We start from the raw sequence: 16,394 nt of genomic DNA, 5'->3' as shown, positions 1-16,394 counted from the left end.
AAACATCTGATTCTTGATTTCAGCTCAGGTCATGATTTCAGGGTCATGGGATCAAGCCCAGTATCCAGCTCCATACTGAACACGGAGCCTGTTTAAGATTCTGTCTTTCCCTCTCCTCCCTCTCTCTGCCCCTCACCCACCCTCCTGCTCTCTTTCTTTCTCTTGCTCTTTCAAGAAAAATATAATAATAATAAATTTTTAAAAATCCAAGAAACACAGAGTAGAAGGGAACTTCTTCAAACTGATAAATGTTATCTATGAAAAACCTACAGCTAACATCATAATCATACTAAATGGTGAGAAACCGAATGCTTTCTCTTATGACCAGAAATAAGACAAAGACATCTGTTCTTTCTACTTCTATCCACCTTTGTACTGGTGGTTCTAGTCAATCCAATTAATAAGCAAGAAAAAATATCAATAATTTGCACTGAAAAGGAAGAGATAAAACTGTCTTTACTTGTAGTCAACATGGTCATGTGTGCGGAAAATTCTGGGGAATCCACAAAAAACTCCTAGAATATAGGAGTTCATCAAGTTAGCAAAATAAATCAATATACAAAAAGGACTTGCACGTGCATACACTAGCAATGAACAATCCAAAAATGAAACTAAAAAAGTTCCATTTCCGATAGCATCTAAAAAATAAAGTGCTCAGGAATAAGTTTAATGAAAAGATGTATAAGGCTTGTATGCTGATGATTACAAAACATTTTTAAATTTTTAACAGATTGTATAGATGGAGAGACATTTCGGGTTCATGCATTATAAGACTCAATATAATTAAGGTGGTAATTCTACCAAAATTGATCTATAAATTCAATGCAATTCCCACCACATTTTAAAATAGAAATTGGTAGATGATATTAATTGATAGATTAATTGATAGAAATTGATAGATAATCTTAACATGGAAACACATAGGATGCAAAATAACCAGAACGATTTTGAAAAAGAAGAACAAAGTTGGAAGATATACACTTCCCTATTTCAAAACTCAATACAAAGCTACAATAAATAAGACAGTGTAATAATGGCATAAGGACATATAGATCAATGGAATATTGTTAAGAATCCAGAAATAAACCCTTACATTAATGGTCAATTGGTTTTTTATAAAGACACCAAGACAATTTAATGGGGGAAATGATAGTCTTTTCAACAAATGGGGGAAAATGGACAACCACAAGAAAAAAAAAAAAGAAGTTGGATCCCTACTTCACAACATACACCATACAAGCAGACCAAAAAAATAAAATAACTCAAAACATCATATAACTAGACCTAAGAGGTAAACCTGCAAAGGCTCTAGAAGAAAACAGAGGAAAATCTTTGTGACCTTAGGTTAAGCAAAGAGTTCTTAGGTACACTAAAAGCACGATCCACTAAAACATATTGAGAAAGGGGAATTCTGGCAAAATTAAAAACTGTTCCACTCTAAAAGCCAGGATTAAGAAACGGAAAGTCAGGCCACCAAGCTGGGGGAAAAGTTTTTCAAATACATATTTCACAAATGATTTTTAATCAGAATATATAAAAATCTGGGGCCCCTGGCTGGCTCAGTTGGAAGAGCATGCAACTCTTGATCTCAGGGTCATGAGTCTGGGCCCCACATGGAGATTATTTACAAAAATAAGTAAATAAACTTTAAAAAGAGTATATAAAAATCTCTCAAAATTCAATAAGAAGACAACAATCCATTTTAAAATGAGCAGAAGATCTGAAAGGCATTTTGCCAACAAAAAGGGACTGTTAATAAACAGATGAGAAGGTGCTCCACGCACAAGTTTGTAAATTTATTAAAAACTGTTTAGTTGTAGCCTTTAAAAGAGTGAATTTTATGATAAGTAAATACTTCAATAGAGCTGTGTTTAAAAGTAAATTAGAGGGGGCGCCCGAGTGGCACAGTCAGTTGAGTGTCCAACTTTTGATTTTGGCCTAGGTCATGAACTCAGGGTCCTGAAATCAAGCTCCCCACTGAGTGGGGAGTCTGCTTCTCCTTCTTCCTCTGCCCCTCCCCCCGCTCATGCTCTCCTGCTCTCTAAATTATACACATACACACACACACACACACACACCCAACCCTACTGTTTATTAAGCACAAGACCCTGAGCCTATGTTGACCCTTGGAAAACACAAGAACACATAAGACTGCTAGTTTTTCACTCCATGCAAGACTATGACAATCTAGGAAGAGACCTATGAAACTCACATGAGTAAACATCAGCAGTACAAGAAAGTAGCAAATGTTATGAGCATATTCACTGTTACCACGCTGGCCCAAAGTACCATCATCTCTCTCTACTGCTACAGCTTTTTCTCTGGTCTCCCCACTTCCACCATTCCAGAATAAGGTTTTCTTTTTTTTTTCTTTTTTAAGATTTTATTTATTTGAGAGAGAGGCAGAGAGAGTGAGAGAGAGAGAACATGAGTGGGGTGAGGGGCAAAGGGAGAAGCAGGGTCTCTGCTGAGTAGGGAGCCCAGTGAGGGGCTCAATCCTGGGATTCCAGGATCATGACCTGAGCTGAAAGCAGATGCTTACCCCACTGAGCCACCCAGCCACCCCAAGAATAAGGTTTTCACCTGGCAGCCAACAAGTTCCTGTTGAAACCTAATTCCAATAATCTCATTCCTCTGCTTAGCATGCATCAGTGGTTTCCCATCTCACGTAATGTTCTAGGTCTTTAGTAGGTTTCTAAGGCCCTCCATGATTACTTCCCCCCCAGCTCCAGCCAGCCACCAAGCCTGCTTAAATGTTTCTGAACACTCCTGGCACATTCTCACCTCAGGCCCTTTGCACAGGATGTTATCCCTGCCTGGAACAACCTTCCAGCAGATTTCTGTAAAGCTTGCCCTCTCACCTCCTCCAAATCTTTGTCCACCTGTCATGTTCACAGTGAAGCCTACCCTGACTACTTCATTGAAAAATTGAGTACCCACTCCCTGGATTCCCCATCTTCCTCCCATATGTGATTTTTCCCTGATGCACTTATAACTTTCTAACATACATGCTATATTTCCTCATTTAGGTTGTCTGATTGTCCTCCACTGCCAAAAGGTGAGCTCCATGAGAGCAAGGCTTTGTGTTTGTCCAGCTCAGTGCCCAGTTCCCCGTGCCTATAACAGCACCTGCCATGTGGTAGGCACTCAATAAGTTTTTGTTGAATGAATGACAAAGAAGTTACTAAGAGCGTTCGTAAAAGGGATATGTAAGAGAGACTTAGGCAGATGAGGTCAGCATGTGGAGATTCTGGAGTGCCTAGGATGTAAATATCGGATGAATGACTAAATGAGCAAAAGAATGAGCCACCTGATGATGTTCTGCACACTGCCCTGGCGTCCAGTGACTTGCCCTGGGAGGAGTGGGACTCACTGAAACTTCAGATTTTTCCCTATGGAAAGAACTTGTATTGACAAAGTATTCTCTAGAAAAGCAGAAGTCCTCAGTGCTATGCCTCAGATGGCCACTAGGGAATGCCCAAATCCATAATGCTCAGCTATTAAAATTGAAATTGGGCTCCCCCGCAGCCATTAGAGGCTGTGGGGGAGCCCCAGTCATTAACAGGCTGATAATGAAAAAGGATAAGTCTTCCAACATTGTTTTGTCTATGCGCCTTACCCCGCACCCCACCCCACCAGCCAAGCATTCAAAGCCCATCCATACGACTTGTAGTTCTCTGTTACTTCCCCTAAACAGACACTATGCTTGAGCTCTACCTGAGCTGTGTCTCTGCCTATCACTACCTATGTGCTCCTTTAAGGTCCAGCACAAAAGCCACCTCCTCCAGAAGCCTTTCCTGATTACTATTGTTCTCAGGGCCCACTGCATTCCTGATACCCTGGGGCTGTGGTCACCTATCCCAGGCAGGTATCCCTGAAATAAACACTGATTTAGACAATGTCCCTCTCCAAACACTTCATCCTGGTGCTCCCAGTGAAATCAGAAATCTACCAGCTCTGGCCTGTCAGAATGGTCAGGGACAGAGGTCAACACCGAACTTGTAAAACAAGCCAAAAAATGATGTTATGATCCCGCAAAAGTGGTAAAGAACAGCCTGTTCTTGGAAGGCCTCTCTAGAAAAGGTAGAGAGTCCACTGGCCATAGGAGATGAAATACTGTCTCCAGCTGCCTCGACCCCACTGTTAGGGGTGCAGGAGAAGACTGGCTTGCCCTGCTTCACCCCCTCCCAAGCTGGCCCCCGCGGTTCCCCGGGTCTCCTTCTCCCTGCCTTCATTATTCAGCCTAGTCCAGCTATTTGGCTGCCAGCAAATGGGGGACCCTAGTAGACCCCTGGGGCCTTTTTCCCTTTTAGCCTCTTTTACCTGCTGTACTCTGTGCTTGGTTCCCCAGACTCAGGATAAAGAGCAATGCAGAAATCCCATCAAACATGAGGGTGTGCTACAGAAAGCACATACCAGAAATGTATCCCGGGGCAAGCAGAGGGAGTGGAGCTTGCTTGGCAAAATCCATGCTTGGACAGATGAGTCCAACCCAGCTCCTGGACAGCAAGCCCCAGGTGGGGGTGGGGGGTGGTGAGGGGGGAGGTTACACCATGATGGAAGAAAACCTGCATTTACTTTTAATCTACATAACCAGTCTATGAGAAGATCCTTTTGTTGCTATTGTAAAGACTAGGAAACTGAGGCACAGATAGGTGAGGGGACTTCACCCAAGCCTACAACAGCTAGAACATAGCAGGGACTGGATCTGGAATCCAAAGCTGAGTGGCTACAATGACCAGCCTCTTTGTACTGGCCCATGCGGATTCCGGACACCTTATGCAGGCTTTCTCTCCTCTGTAAGTCCTAACACAGGATGAGCACAGGCAGGGGTGCTCCGCTCCCTTGCTCGGCTCTTGCCCCGAAGCCGCCGTTTGCTACTTACACTGCAGAATGTGAGACACCATCAACGCAGTACAGTTCTCACTGCACGGAAGCCTTCCTAGAGCCAAATCCTTCTTTATTTGAAGAGTAAAAAGATACCTGAAAAGAAGTAGGGGGAAAAAAATCTCTTGAGAAAGAAACAGGAACAAGAGAGAATCATTTCCTTTCTCCCCGATCCAAGATGTTTCAAGAAAGAAACGGCGCCCCCAAGACAGTGAGATGCCTTTTTGGGAGGGTGACTAAGAGCAGAGGTCTGGTGCAGCATTTTGGCAGGCCTCCCTCGCAGCCGTTAGGAATCACCCCCGCTAAATCCTCCCACCAGCTTGGGGGAGTTGGCCAATCATCCTCTCATGGTTTCTGCCACAGAGCAAAGCCGCAGACCCAGGCCGAAAGAAAGGGAGACTCAGCAATACAAAGCTGGCTCGGGCCGCTCTGTTGAGCAAATGCTATCAAACCCTATCTATCAAACAACTTGGTTGGTGGGGCAGGATCGATCAGATCCATTTTACAATTACAGAAGGGCAGAGGTTAAGGGATTTTAAGCAAGGTGATTTTGCCCAAAGATAGCAAAACTGCGGCCGGATGTCAGGTCACCCACTGAATTAAGGCCTCCTCCTATCCAAAAGATTGTGTTGCGGAAATCAAGGACGTGAGGCCGGGCTTCACCTGCACCACCTTCTCTGCATCCTCAGAGCCCGGCCCAGCACTTGCCACGGGGCAGGTAGGAAATGCCAATGTTCTGAATGGAATGAAGCCACACTGCCCTTTCGCCCACCAAGGGCTCGTCAGGGACCCAGCAAGTGCGGGTAGGTATCCAGCATTCATGAGTATCTACTGTGGGCATTTCCCAATATAAGATGAGCCTTTCTAAGTAACATTTTTATCTGGACTTTTTAATTTAAATCAATTAAGTCTTGAAGACAACGTGGTAAATCAAAATTAATTGCAGGTGATAGAAAAAAACAGGCAAAATTAGTAGGTGATTATTCAATTTATAAATGCACTCATCATTATAATCCTTCAAATTATGAGCTCCCCTAATGGGCTAGAAATGACTCAATTAGAAAATTTATATTTGCAGACCACTCTCAGAAACTCACAGATTGGCCCCAAACAAGGCATCCTTGTGAAGTCAGCCATGGTTAAGTATCTTCAACGGACCACCGAGGGAAAAAAATAAAGGAAGTCTAACCTTTGCCATTGCCTGCTTTCAAATATAGATGTGAATGAGAATAATAAGCCTCAATTGTTAAAGGGAAAGAGAATCTCATTTTGCTCCTAGCAAGCAAGAAAGGAAACTTCTTGTCATTTGACACGTTCCTCGCTATTAAGGGGCAGCTGCCTGCTACAAATACCAAATCCTCACTCTGAACAGCTGATGAATCATTTATCATCGCATTGATTTTCTCATTCTTTTTTTTTTTTTTTGGCGGCGGGGGGAGAAAGTTTATCTCCATTAAAATTGGTCATAATTTGAGACTCAAATGGGTTAGCTAGTGCAAACCGATACAGATACCAAGATATCGGGTTATCTGGGAAAGTGGCCTACAAGTCACAAATGTGGGGCGAGGGGGCGAGCCAGTGACAGACTTGTGAAAGGTGACGTCTGCAGAGACCCCTCAGAAAACAAGGGCCCCTGTGCAGAAGGGGCGATCCGTGTGGTGGGAGGGGGTGGGGAGAGTGGGGGCTGCGGAAGGCCCGGTCAAGTCATTCTAGCTCCCAGAACTGTCTCCTCCTCTATAAACCAGGAGGGTTGGGCTAGATGATAACATGCATCCCTTGGAGGGGAAGATTCTAGAGTCTAGCAAACACATTCAGGTTTGGAAGAGTGTTAGGTTGACAGTGCATTTTTGGAGAAGCAGGGTTACGTTGTAATAATGAAGGGCATTGTATGTAAGTATAAATATACTTTTAAAAAATGTTTTATACTGGTGAATTTTTAACTTTTTTATTTTTATGAGTATAAAATATTTTACCTATCTAAAATTATGAATAATGTATAATTATAAATGGTTGTTAAAATTATATAAAACAATGAATAATTTATAATTATTAAAGAATTATAAAATTATCAATGATTTATATTATATATGATAAATAATTTATTTAAATCATTTTTTAGACTTTTTATTTTTTTACTTTTAAAATTTTTTATAAGTACACGTCATCATCACTCTCTACCTATGGGATACACGTGCATGTGCACGCGCGCACACACACCCACGCGGTTTTCAACATCTACGGAAAATAGCTGGTATCACACTTGTGCCATCAAGCTGCCCTCTGACCGGAACACAGATGCACTGAAGGCGAGTGCTCTTATTGTTGTAGGAATTAATGGCAGAACCCCCAAGTGGGCACCCAGGCCGTCTACCCTGCTAGAATGCCACCCTTCCTTCTCCCTGAGGACCCCACTCTTTGCAAGATTAATGCTTTGGGGACCAGCCAGGCCCACCTTCTCTCCAGCTCCTCACGATCTCCCAGAGTGAGAGCCAAGCTTTCCAAAGAAGGCTGGAAGCCCGTTCTCTGATAAATGGAGAATAATGATTCTTAAGTAACGTCATGCAGCAGACACACAGGGAATTTACTCTACCTTGTAAGCTCTTCTCGAAGATGTCCGGGGTCCACTGGGAAAAATTTCACCATAAATTTGAAAACAACCTCCTTAGGATCTTAAAACACAATATCTCCATAAGTTTTATTTAAATGTCCATCACAACAGTTACAGGTTTTTACACACACACACACACACACACACACACACACACACACACACATGCTTCCCCCTGTCCTCTCTGCATCCCAGCCCCATCACTCCCTCCCTCAGACTTTTCTTTTAAATTTCAATCTTCCACTTTTCTAATATGGTGCTATCTCTGGATTGTGTCTTCATGTGGCTAGCAATCGGGAAAGTTCTCCTGCCACTCTTTCTACCCTCTTTCCCTCTGAGTTTCTTTCTGTAAAGCTGGCGCCTCTTTTGGAGCCCTACTGGGTCCTCTAAGAAGTGTCCCATTTAAAAAGATATATACCACTTGCCACTTGGGCTTCTGCATTCCCGGCTGAGAGAAGAGCTCAGCTTTAGAAGCAGGTGATTATCATCTGGCATCAAGCATCTTATAAGGGCAACTAGAAGTGGACGGACTGCTGCTTCTTTGTTGCTTAAAATCTGCTTTAAGAAAACACATCAACTTGCCTTCACTCCTGCTCGGGTTTGAAAAGAAAAAAAAGAAGCTCTCTGCATCAAAAGCAAACACATCCATACACCATTAGCACCATTCGTTCAGCAAATATTTGTCAAGTGCCTATTATAGGTCAGGCATTGTACTAAGCGGGCACAGGCACGGGGAATAGAAAGACAATTAAGCCCTCAGAAGAGGCAGCCTGGCGAACGGCAGACGGTTGAGAGCACTGAGCACCGAGCAAGCACGAGAGGGAGGACAGAGGGCTCCGGTTAGATCGAAATTGGAGATAAACAATCATAACACAAGGACATACTTACACCGAGAAATTATTTCTTTCTTAATTTGAAATTCCAATTTAGGTGGACATGTTTTCTTTTCTCCGAGAGCCCTACACCTGAAGTTAGTTTTGCCACAGACAGGAGAGTTAGGAATTCGAAGGGGTCAGTGGCAGAGGGAAAACTGGACCGGCAGGAGCGCTTCGTGGCTCATGCGAACAAGTTCGGACTCCATTCTAAGGGCAATAAGGAGCCACGGAAACCCGTTGAGCCAGAGCGTGATGTGGTCACCTTTGTATTTGCAGTAGTTCCCTTCGGAAGTAGGGTAGGTGACGGATCAGGAGAGTCAGTTAGGAAGCGGTTGGAGTAATGTGACAGATGATTACCATGTGGTGGGAGTAGACAGAACTAACACGGAGAGGGCAGGTGAGCCAGGGGACACCATACGACAGCGTTTCTCAAAAGTGTTCACTGAAACCCCCCTGCATCAGAAACACCTGTGGAATTTAACACGCAGGTTGCTGGCCCCCCAACCCAGGAATGGGGCCCGGGAATCTGCATTTGAACAAGCGCTCCTACTCCCCACTGGAATCTCAGAACCGCTGCACTAGGTGATGAAAAAAGGGGCGGGGTTGGGGGGGAGGTTTCGTACATTGCGGGCACTCGAATGTGAACTGAAACAAATGGACAATGTCTGTAACGTGATAAAACTAAAACATCTTCAGGCCGAGGGTGAATGGCATTATAAGTAACAAGGTCAGAATGCCTAAAATGGGCCAGTTGGGAATTAAGATTATGTTGCATTAAGGAGCGCCTGGGTGGCTCAGTCAGTGAAGGGTCTGTCTTTGGCTCAGGTCATGATCTTGGGATCCTGGGATCGAGCCCTGTGTCAGTCCTCTTGTCCCTTTCCCCTCTGCTTCTCCCCCTGCTCATTCTCTCTCTCTCTCTCTCTCAAATAAATAAAATCTATTCTAAAAAGAATATTCTGAATTAAAAGCAATCAAAACCCAGTCGATTCAGGAAACGCTCTTACCGCCCAACCCCAACAGGCTAAACCTACATTGCAAAGGAGAACCTGTACCAGGAAGAGAACTATCACCTTAGATAACTACATTATAATATGAACTAGGTGTGGTAGACAAGGAGGGACCTCCCAAGGCCTGTTTGATCAAAGTCCTCCTGTCCCATTGTTTCTGAGTGGCCCAGCAAACATTTGTCTACCAAACATTTACTTTTCCTTTTTTCCTGCGAATTGCTTTCTTTGGCTTTGAAGTCCCAGACCCCTACTCCCTTCTTCGCTCAGGATATCTGACTGTCTTGTAATTTCCATGTCTGTGTGGCCTCCCCCTATGTATAAGATTAAATTTGAATTTCCCCTGTTTATCTGTCTTGTGTCAATTTGATTCTTAGTCTGGCTAGAAGGACCTTGAAGGGCAGAGGAAATTCTTCCTTCCCTGGGAACGTCAAGGATGCTCCAAGATCTGAGCCAATCCCCAGGATGCTGTCATTACCAGCATTCTTCCAATCTCCCCAAAGATCCAGCAGCATGATTTTTTCTTCATCTTGGACAACATTACAGTGATTTTTAAAAATTGCTAAATTCACTGGACCTGTGAAGGATTAACATGATGCTTCGAAGCCCTTTTCTCCGCTTATATTTGGTGAGGAATAGCATGGTGTCACTGAAAACTTTTCAAGTTGTACCTGGGAATTAGATGCCTTCGGTGATTTCCCATACTTACTTTTCACTTGCTTTGTAATTGGCTTCAGCAGTTCCAACCAGACCTGTGATAAGATTAATGAAAAAAAATTGGTAGAACATGGCATTGAGTACAGCTTTTTTTTTTTTTGTAACAAACAGAAGTCAGCACAAAATAATCAAATACCAAACTATTTTGGCCCCCTTCTTTTTTTTTTAAAGATTTTATTTATTTATTTGACAGAGAGAGATCACAAGTAGACAGAAAGGCAGGCAGAGAGAGAGAGAGAGGGAAGCAGGCTCCCCGCCGAGCAGAGAGCCTGATGCGGGACTCGATCCCAGGACCCTGAGATCATGATCTGAGCCGAAGGCAGCGGCTTAACCCACTGAGCCACCCAGGCGCCCCACCCCTTCTAAAGAAAGTTAGAAACAGCCGTGTCAAAGAGATGGCGTATCTCCACCACACTCAGTCAGCCCCCTTGTATTTTTCCAGTGACAGTGAACGTTGTTGATCTATAAAGTCTTTGTTGTTGACATTTGAATCACTGCTCCCCTGCCTAAGTAGGGTGACAAAGGTGTCACATCCACGGCTCATTAGTTACTACAAAGACTAATGAAGGCATTTGGCTCTGCATTTGAATCCTACATCCCCCAAATGCCAGCTTAATCGATCTAATGAGCCTTTCTGGGAAGGTGCCAGATAACAGATATGCCAAGACAGGACACAGGAGGAAGAACACAGAGAAGGAGGGGAGCTGAGAGAGGGGAGAGAAGAATTCACTGAACACTCACTGGTGAGTTAGGAGTCTTCATGGTGGAGGCTGAGGTCCAGCCTCTGGAAAATCAGAACAGATAAAGCAGAGGTTCCTGTTCTCAGGGTGACGAAAGAGGAATAGAGGGGAGAAGAGTTTGGGAAACTGAGGTGATTTTAGATAGGCAAGGAGGGAGGAGGAGGAAACTTCATTATTAAATCCAGGCATTTTGCAAGGGTTCAAACGCTTTTTCATTTTTTCAATCTGATTTGAGCCCTACATACCTAGCCGCAAACTGCATTTTAGAGGCTACACACAAAAAAACCCTGTAATGAAACCAACTTACATTATTTCCAGAATGGCTACAGAATTCTAATCCGAAATACTCCTTTTCAGCGAGATTTAGGTGGCTGCAACTCAGGTTAAACAGCGCCTTCCCGGATGACTTTTGCTAAACAAAACAGAGAGATCATAGCACAGTCTGTGTTCCTAACCTGAGATGTCAGGCCACGTGGAAGAAAGGGTGGGAGACACCCACCTCTGGGCAGACACCGTTTCCTCTAAGCACCTTTCAGCCATCCTGCATCCTCTCAAACCGAAAGTTTTACAGATAAATACATGCATCTACCTGTAGCTTGTTTTAGCCCTTCCGGCCCCCCTCCAAAAAGCCCCAGACTCATGACAAACCCGCACTGAACTACGGTGAGATTGGCAGTGTTACCCTTTCAGTGGCATTCTTTAATCAATTCATCCCATGGGCAATTTGAATGATTTCCCCCAAATTGACAGACAGTTTAATCAAGAAGCAAATCTGACCTGCTTAAAAATCCTTCTGTGGCTCCCCTCAGTTTACAGTCTAGGCTCTCCATCGGGAGGCTGGGCCCTCTCTCCCTCCCTTGGCCCTGCCCGCCCCTCCAGCCTCTCCTCTTGCCCCTCCCCCTTGCTGGCACTTTCCTTTCTAATAATCGCAGCCCGCTTGCCGTTAACCACACCTGTCAAGTGGTTTCTCGCCTCACGCTTTTGCTCCTGTCATTCCTTCTCCACAGACCGCCCTTCCCACCTTTCTTTGGTTTGGCTTACTCCTGCTCAGCTTAAAGGCTGTCTTCCCTGGAGAATTTGCCCTGATCCTATCGGGGACAGGTTGAGACAAGGGCAACCTCTGTGCTCCCAAGCACCCTCGCTTGCCTCACACGTGGTACTCTCAACCCAGGATGTCTGTCTTCCCCATTGGACTGAGTCCCTTCAGAGAAGGGACCTCGCTTCATTTCTCCTGTGACTCACCACGTCTAACTCAGAGCCTGGCACCTAGTAGGGACTCTTGAATGTCTGTTGCTATGACGTGAAATTGACCCAGTGACTCATGGGAGCTCCTTGAGCAGACTTCACTTTGCAGCCTTTCCCACCACATCTCCCAGCAATTCGTTTCCATAACGCCACACATCATGTTCCGCCCCCCCCCAAAGCCCGCAGACACTGCGAGCACAAAAGAGCCCCTTGCCCGGGTTTCTCTGAGAACAGGAGCTTTGAAGATCCGACTGATCTCCAGCCACCGTAAGAGCTGAACCCGAGGGTGGCTGTTGCAAGGAGGACTGTGATGGGAAAATTGGGCCCTGGCGGATGGGTGCAGAGACACGCCGCTGAAAACCCCTAGTTAAAGCCAAGTCACGCAGTGCCCATGGTGCTGCTCAGGAAGCCGGGCGAAAGGAGATGTAGCTGGAAATCACCGACCCATAGAACTCACGGCAACCTTGAGAGGTCAGAGAGTCTGGCTACCCTCCTCCGACCCCCTACCTTCTCCCTACAGGCAGTGCCATGCTGAGCAGGGGCCCACATCTGGGATTTAATAGCTTCCAGGAAGGTGGCCTACCCCACCCTCTTCCCCCAGTGACCAAATCCTTCCTTCTCCCCTGGACCTCGCTCCGCTTGGTTTCACCGTCCAAAGCTGCACCGACTCAACAGGCACGTGGGTTAACCAGGGTCCTATTTTGAAATGCAAAGAGGCCACCAGGGGCGACACCTACTGCATCCCCAGCACCTGGACAGAGCCCAGGGTGGGTTGGGGGGGGCTTGGATTTTTATGTTCAAGGTCACATTGGAGCTGTGGTCCTGGAAAGGGGAGTCAGCACACACAGAGTTGGGGGTGGAACACAAGGGCGTGAAGGGCCTTGGGGGGCGGTGGAGGAGGGGGCGTCTGGGAGGGAGGAGGGAAGGGGGAGTTTTTGCCTATGTGGCAACCTTGCCTAGGGCAAATGCTGACACAGACCATTCCAGACAGATGAAATCGCTCCTATTTTTAAAGTCGTCCAGACAAGGAGCTGCCACGGGATTTTTATTATGAGAAAAAAAAGAAGAAGAAGAATTTCTAAAGAGAGATACGACAGCAATACTTTTTCCAACACCAAGGAAACATTTCAGTCATGAGGACCAAATTCCGTCACAGACTCCAGTTTCTTTGCAAACAATTTAAGAAACTCAAGATTTTCCTTTCTCCTCCTCATTTTTGGATTCTTTTTTTTCCATCGAAATATTTAATCGTCCCCATCAAGTCTGCCACATTCCATGTGTTTGTATATTTAAAGGTTTCTGCTGTCACAAAGAATATACAGCCCTCTTGTAAGGATGCCAGTCAAGGCTTCCTTTTTGCTCCCTTCCATAAGATTCCCATACCATGTTTATAAGAATAATCTCCTGATTCTTCTGTCCCTGCACATGTTGCCAACTGGCTCTAAAGGCCTTTGGCAATAATGCATTTGGAGGTCAGGTGCTCACATGGCTGGGGCTCTCCACCCCCACCTCAGGAGAGGCATTTCCCTTCAGCCCTCCATAATGTACTTCGAAATTGGCCAGCCTTGTGGAACGTGTTGCATAATAGGCAAGCTCTTGGTTCTGTCTCAGCGTACAGACTTTAATATTGTTTAACCATTACAATCCAATTCTGTGATTTTTATGTTGCGATTATTTTTCTCATCATAACTCTTTACACGCAACTTTTCAAGACTTTTTTTTTTTCCCTTTCTGGACTTTTGATTCTCTTTTCTTTTCTTTTTTTTTTTTAAAGATTTTATTTATTTATTTGACAGAGAAAGATCACAAGCAGGCAGAGAGGCAGGCAGAGAGAGAGGAGGAAGCAGGCTCCCCGCCGAGCAGAGAGCCCGATGCGGGGCTGGATCCCAGGACCCTGAGATCATGACCTGAGCCGAAGGCAGAGGCTTAACCCACTGAGCCACCCAGGCGCCCCTTGATTCTCTTTTCTATTGCAAGTTCTTGTTTAAGCTGACATTGTCAACATTCTAACCCAGTTCTTTCGTGGATCTAAAGTCTTTACTACCAGTCCTCCCACTCAAGGAATTGGAACTACAATCCTGAATCTTGTTTAACCTTCTCCCCTGATTGCAGTAGAACAGCGTTTGCCTTAAAAATAAAAAAAATACACACACACACACACGACACAGAACATACAAAATATGTATTAATTGTGTTATTGGTAAAGCTTCTAGTCAACAGTAGACTATTAGTAGTTAAGTTTTGGGGGAGTCCAAAGTTATGCATGGATTTTCAACAGTGTAAGGGGTCAGCACCCCTAACTCTTGTGTTGTTCAAGTATCATATCTATAGATATATCTATAGTTATGATACTTATATATAATTATTATTTATATATATTTATTTATATATATTTATTTATATATATTATATATATATATAATTTAGAACTTTTTAGAACTTCTATCTATAATCTCCAATTTACAAACTGTGTTTTACTCATAACACTGATTTCTGGGGGCTCCAAACTCCTCATGGGAACAACAAATATTCAAGGTGGTTTCCCGTATAAAACAATCTACCACAGCCTTTCGGCAGCTAGACCTGTCATATAACAATTTGTTAATTCAAATCCGAATTGTAATCCTGCTCTACCCACTTACTAACTGGATGAATTGGGGAAAATCTTTTAGCTCACAGATTGACCTGCCTTTTCCAGGTGCCTGAAGACAGAGGCCATGTGTTTGAATACCTGGCAGTACATACAATGCCCGGTAAAGAGCGGACGTTCAATAAATATTTGCTGAATAAATGGATGGAGCCAAACGATTAACTTGATTCCTATGCATTAGTAAGACAGCTCTCTCAGGAGGAAGAACAAATTAGTCACTATGTGACCTAGGGCAAATTACTGACTCTTTCTGAGCCTCAGTTTACTCATCAGTAAAATGGAGATAATAGTAGTATTATCCCATAGACTTGCGAGAATTAAACAAGACAATTCACATCAAAGCCTTTAGTGCAATGCCCAGCACATCATACGACTGAAGCAATGCACATATATAGATAAATGCATAGGAGAGTCTGGAAAGATACACAGCAAATGTTAATAGCATTCTCCCTGGAGGGAGGATAGATTAAAGGGGAATTTTAACTTTTTACTTTGTGAATATCTCGATACGTTTTTAACGAGCACTCAGTGATGCACTCAGAATGTTTTACAGTCCCTCTTTACTTATTTTTAAGCTTTTATTTTTAAGTAATCTCTACACCCAACATGGGACTTGAACCCACAATCCTGAGATCTAGAGTCCCATGCTCCACTGACCGAGCCCGCCAGACACCCATACATTCCTCCTTTAAAACACTGACAGGACCCTATGTCATGATGAAAACCCATGACCAGTAGGCTACTCTAAAGGTTCTACACCCATCAGTTGAGTTCCATGCTCAATAATAATTGTTTTCTTGAGAGCATTTTTGATAATTCTACTTGTTAATGTAATCACACCTCATGGACCCAGAGAATCATTAAATTGTTTTCTAAAAGCAAGCATTGTTTCTATAAAAACTAAGTTCTTCGCTTTGCAAAAACTCAATAGAGGGGAATCCCCAAAACTGCACTGTCAAATTAGCTTTAGATATGACAGCAGTAAAATACGGGGGAAGAAAACACTGGAAAGATTCTGTACTCAAAATGCTTTGCAAACATCCACATTCTTTCTCCACATTAAGTAAGCAAATGCTGGAAATCATAGAGGATGCATTATGGGTGTGGTGTATGGAAGAAAGACAAAAGGAATCGAAGTCCTTACTCAAAAAAGCTTTGACCCTATAGCAAAAGATTGGCAAATGAATAATGATGTATATGTTTTATGTCAAAATTAGAAGTTTAAGGGGCACCTGGCTGGCTCGATTGGCAGAGTATGAGACTCTTGATCTCAGGGTTGTGGGTTTAAGTCCCCTGTTGCGTGTGGAGATTACTTTAAAAAAAAAAATCTTTAAAAAATAGAAGTTTAAGGTGTCTGTGTGTGTGTACTTATGATTTTCTGCTTTAACAAATTTTATTGATTAACTAACCAACAACCACCTTTGACCACATTAGGTAAAGTAGAGTCTAATGTTTTTACATCTTGAATGTGTACTTTAGAAATATATACACTGTCATTAAGGTTTCGGAAAAGAATGAACTGGAACCGAATACAGCATATTTTTAACAATAGCATAATCAATTATTTTCACGTTTTCCTTATAGCTGTTACATTTTTCAGAAAGATGCAATAGACAGCATAAAATTTAAAAGTGTAGTGCCATACAAAAAGTCTCATAGAAGATGCTT

General features: G+C 43.7%; 1 protein-coding gene across 1 annotated transcript in view; it reads right to left on the bottom strand.

The window, feature by feature from the left end:
* The window catches only part of FRMD7 (FERM domain containing 7), a 47,450-nt gene that overhangs the window by 11,497 nt on the left and 19,559 nt on the right, over positions 1-16,394 (bottom strand). Inside the window, exons 2-5 of the mRNA XM_047715901.1 lie at positions 11,139-11,243; positions 10,084-10,126; positions 7,478-7,556; positions 4,886-4,983 (exon numbers count right to left, since the gene is read on the bottom strand). Of these exons, the coding sequence (XP_047571857.1) occupies positions 4,886-4,983; positions 7,478-7,556; positions 10,084-10,126; positions 11,139-11,243 (325 nt within the window). The remainder of the gene's footprint in view (positions 1-4,885; positions 4,984-7,477; positions 7,557-10,083; positions 10,127-11,138; positions 11,244-16,394) is intronic.

Source organism: Lutra lutra, chromosome X (assembly GCF_902655055.1).
Source record: "Lutra lutra chromosome X, mLutLut1.2, whole genome shotgun sequence".
NCBI classification, from domain to species: domain Eukaryota; kingdom Metazoa; phylum Chordata; class Mammalia; order Carnivora; family Mustelidae; genus Lutra; species Lutra lutra.
This window is presented reverse-complemented; position numbering and strand designations above follow the sequence as displayed.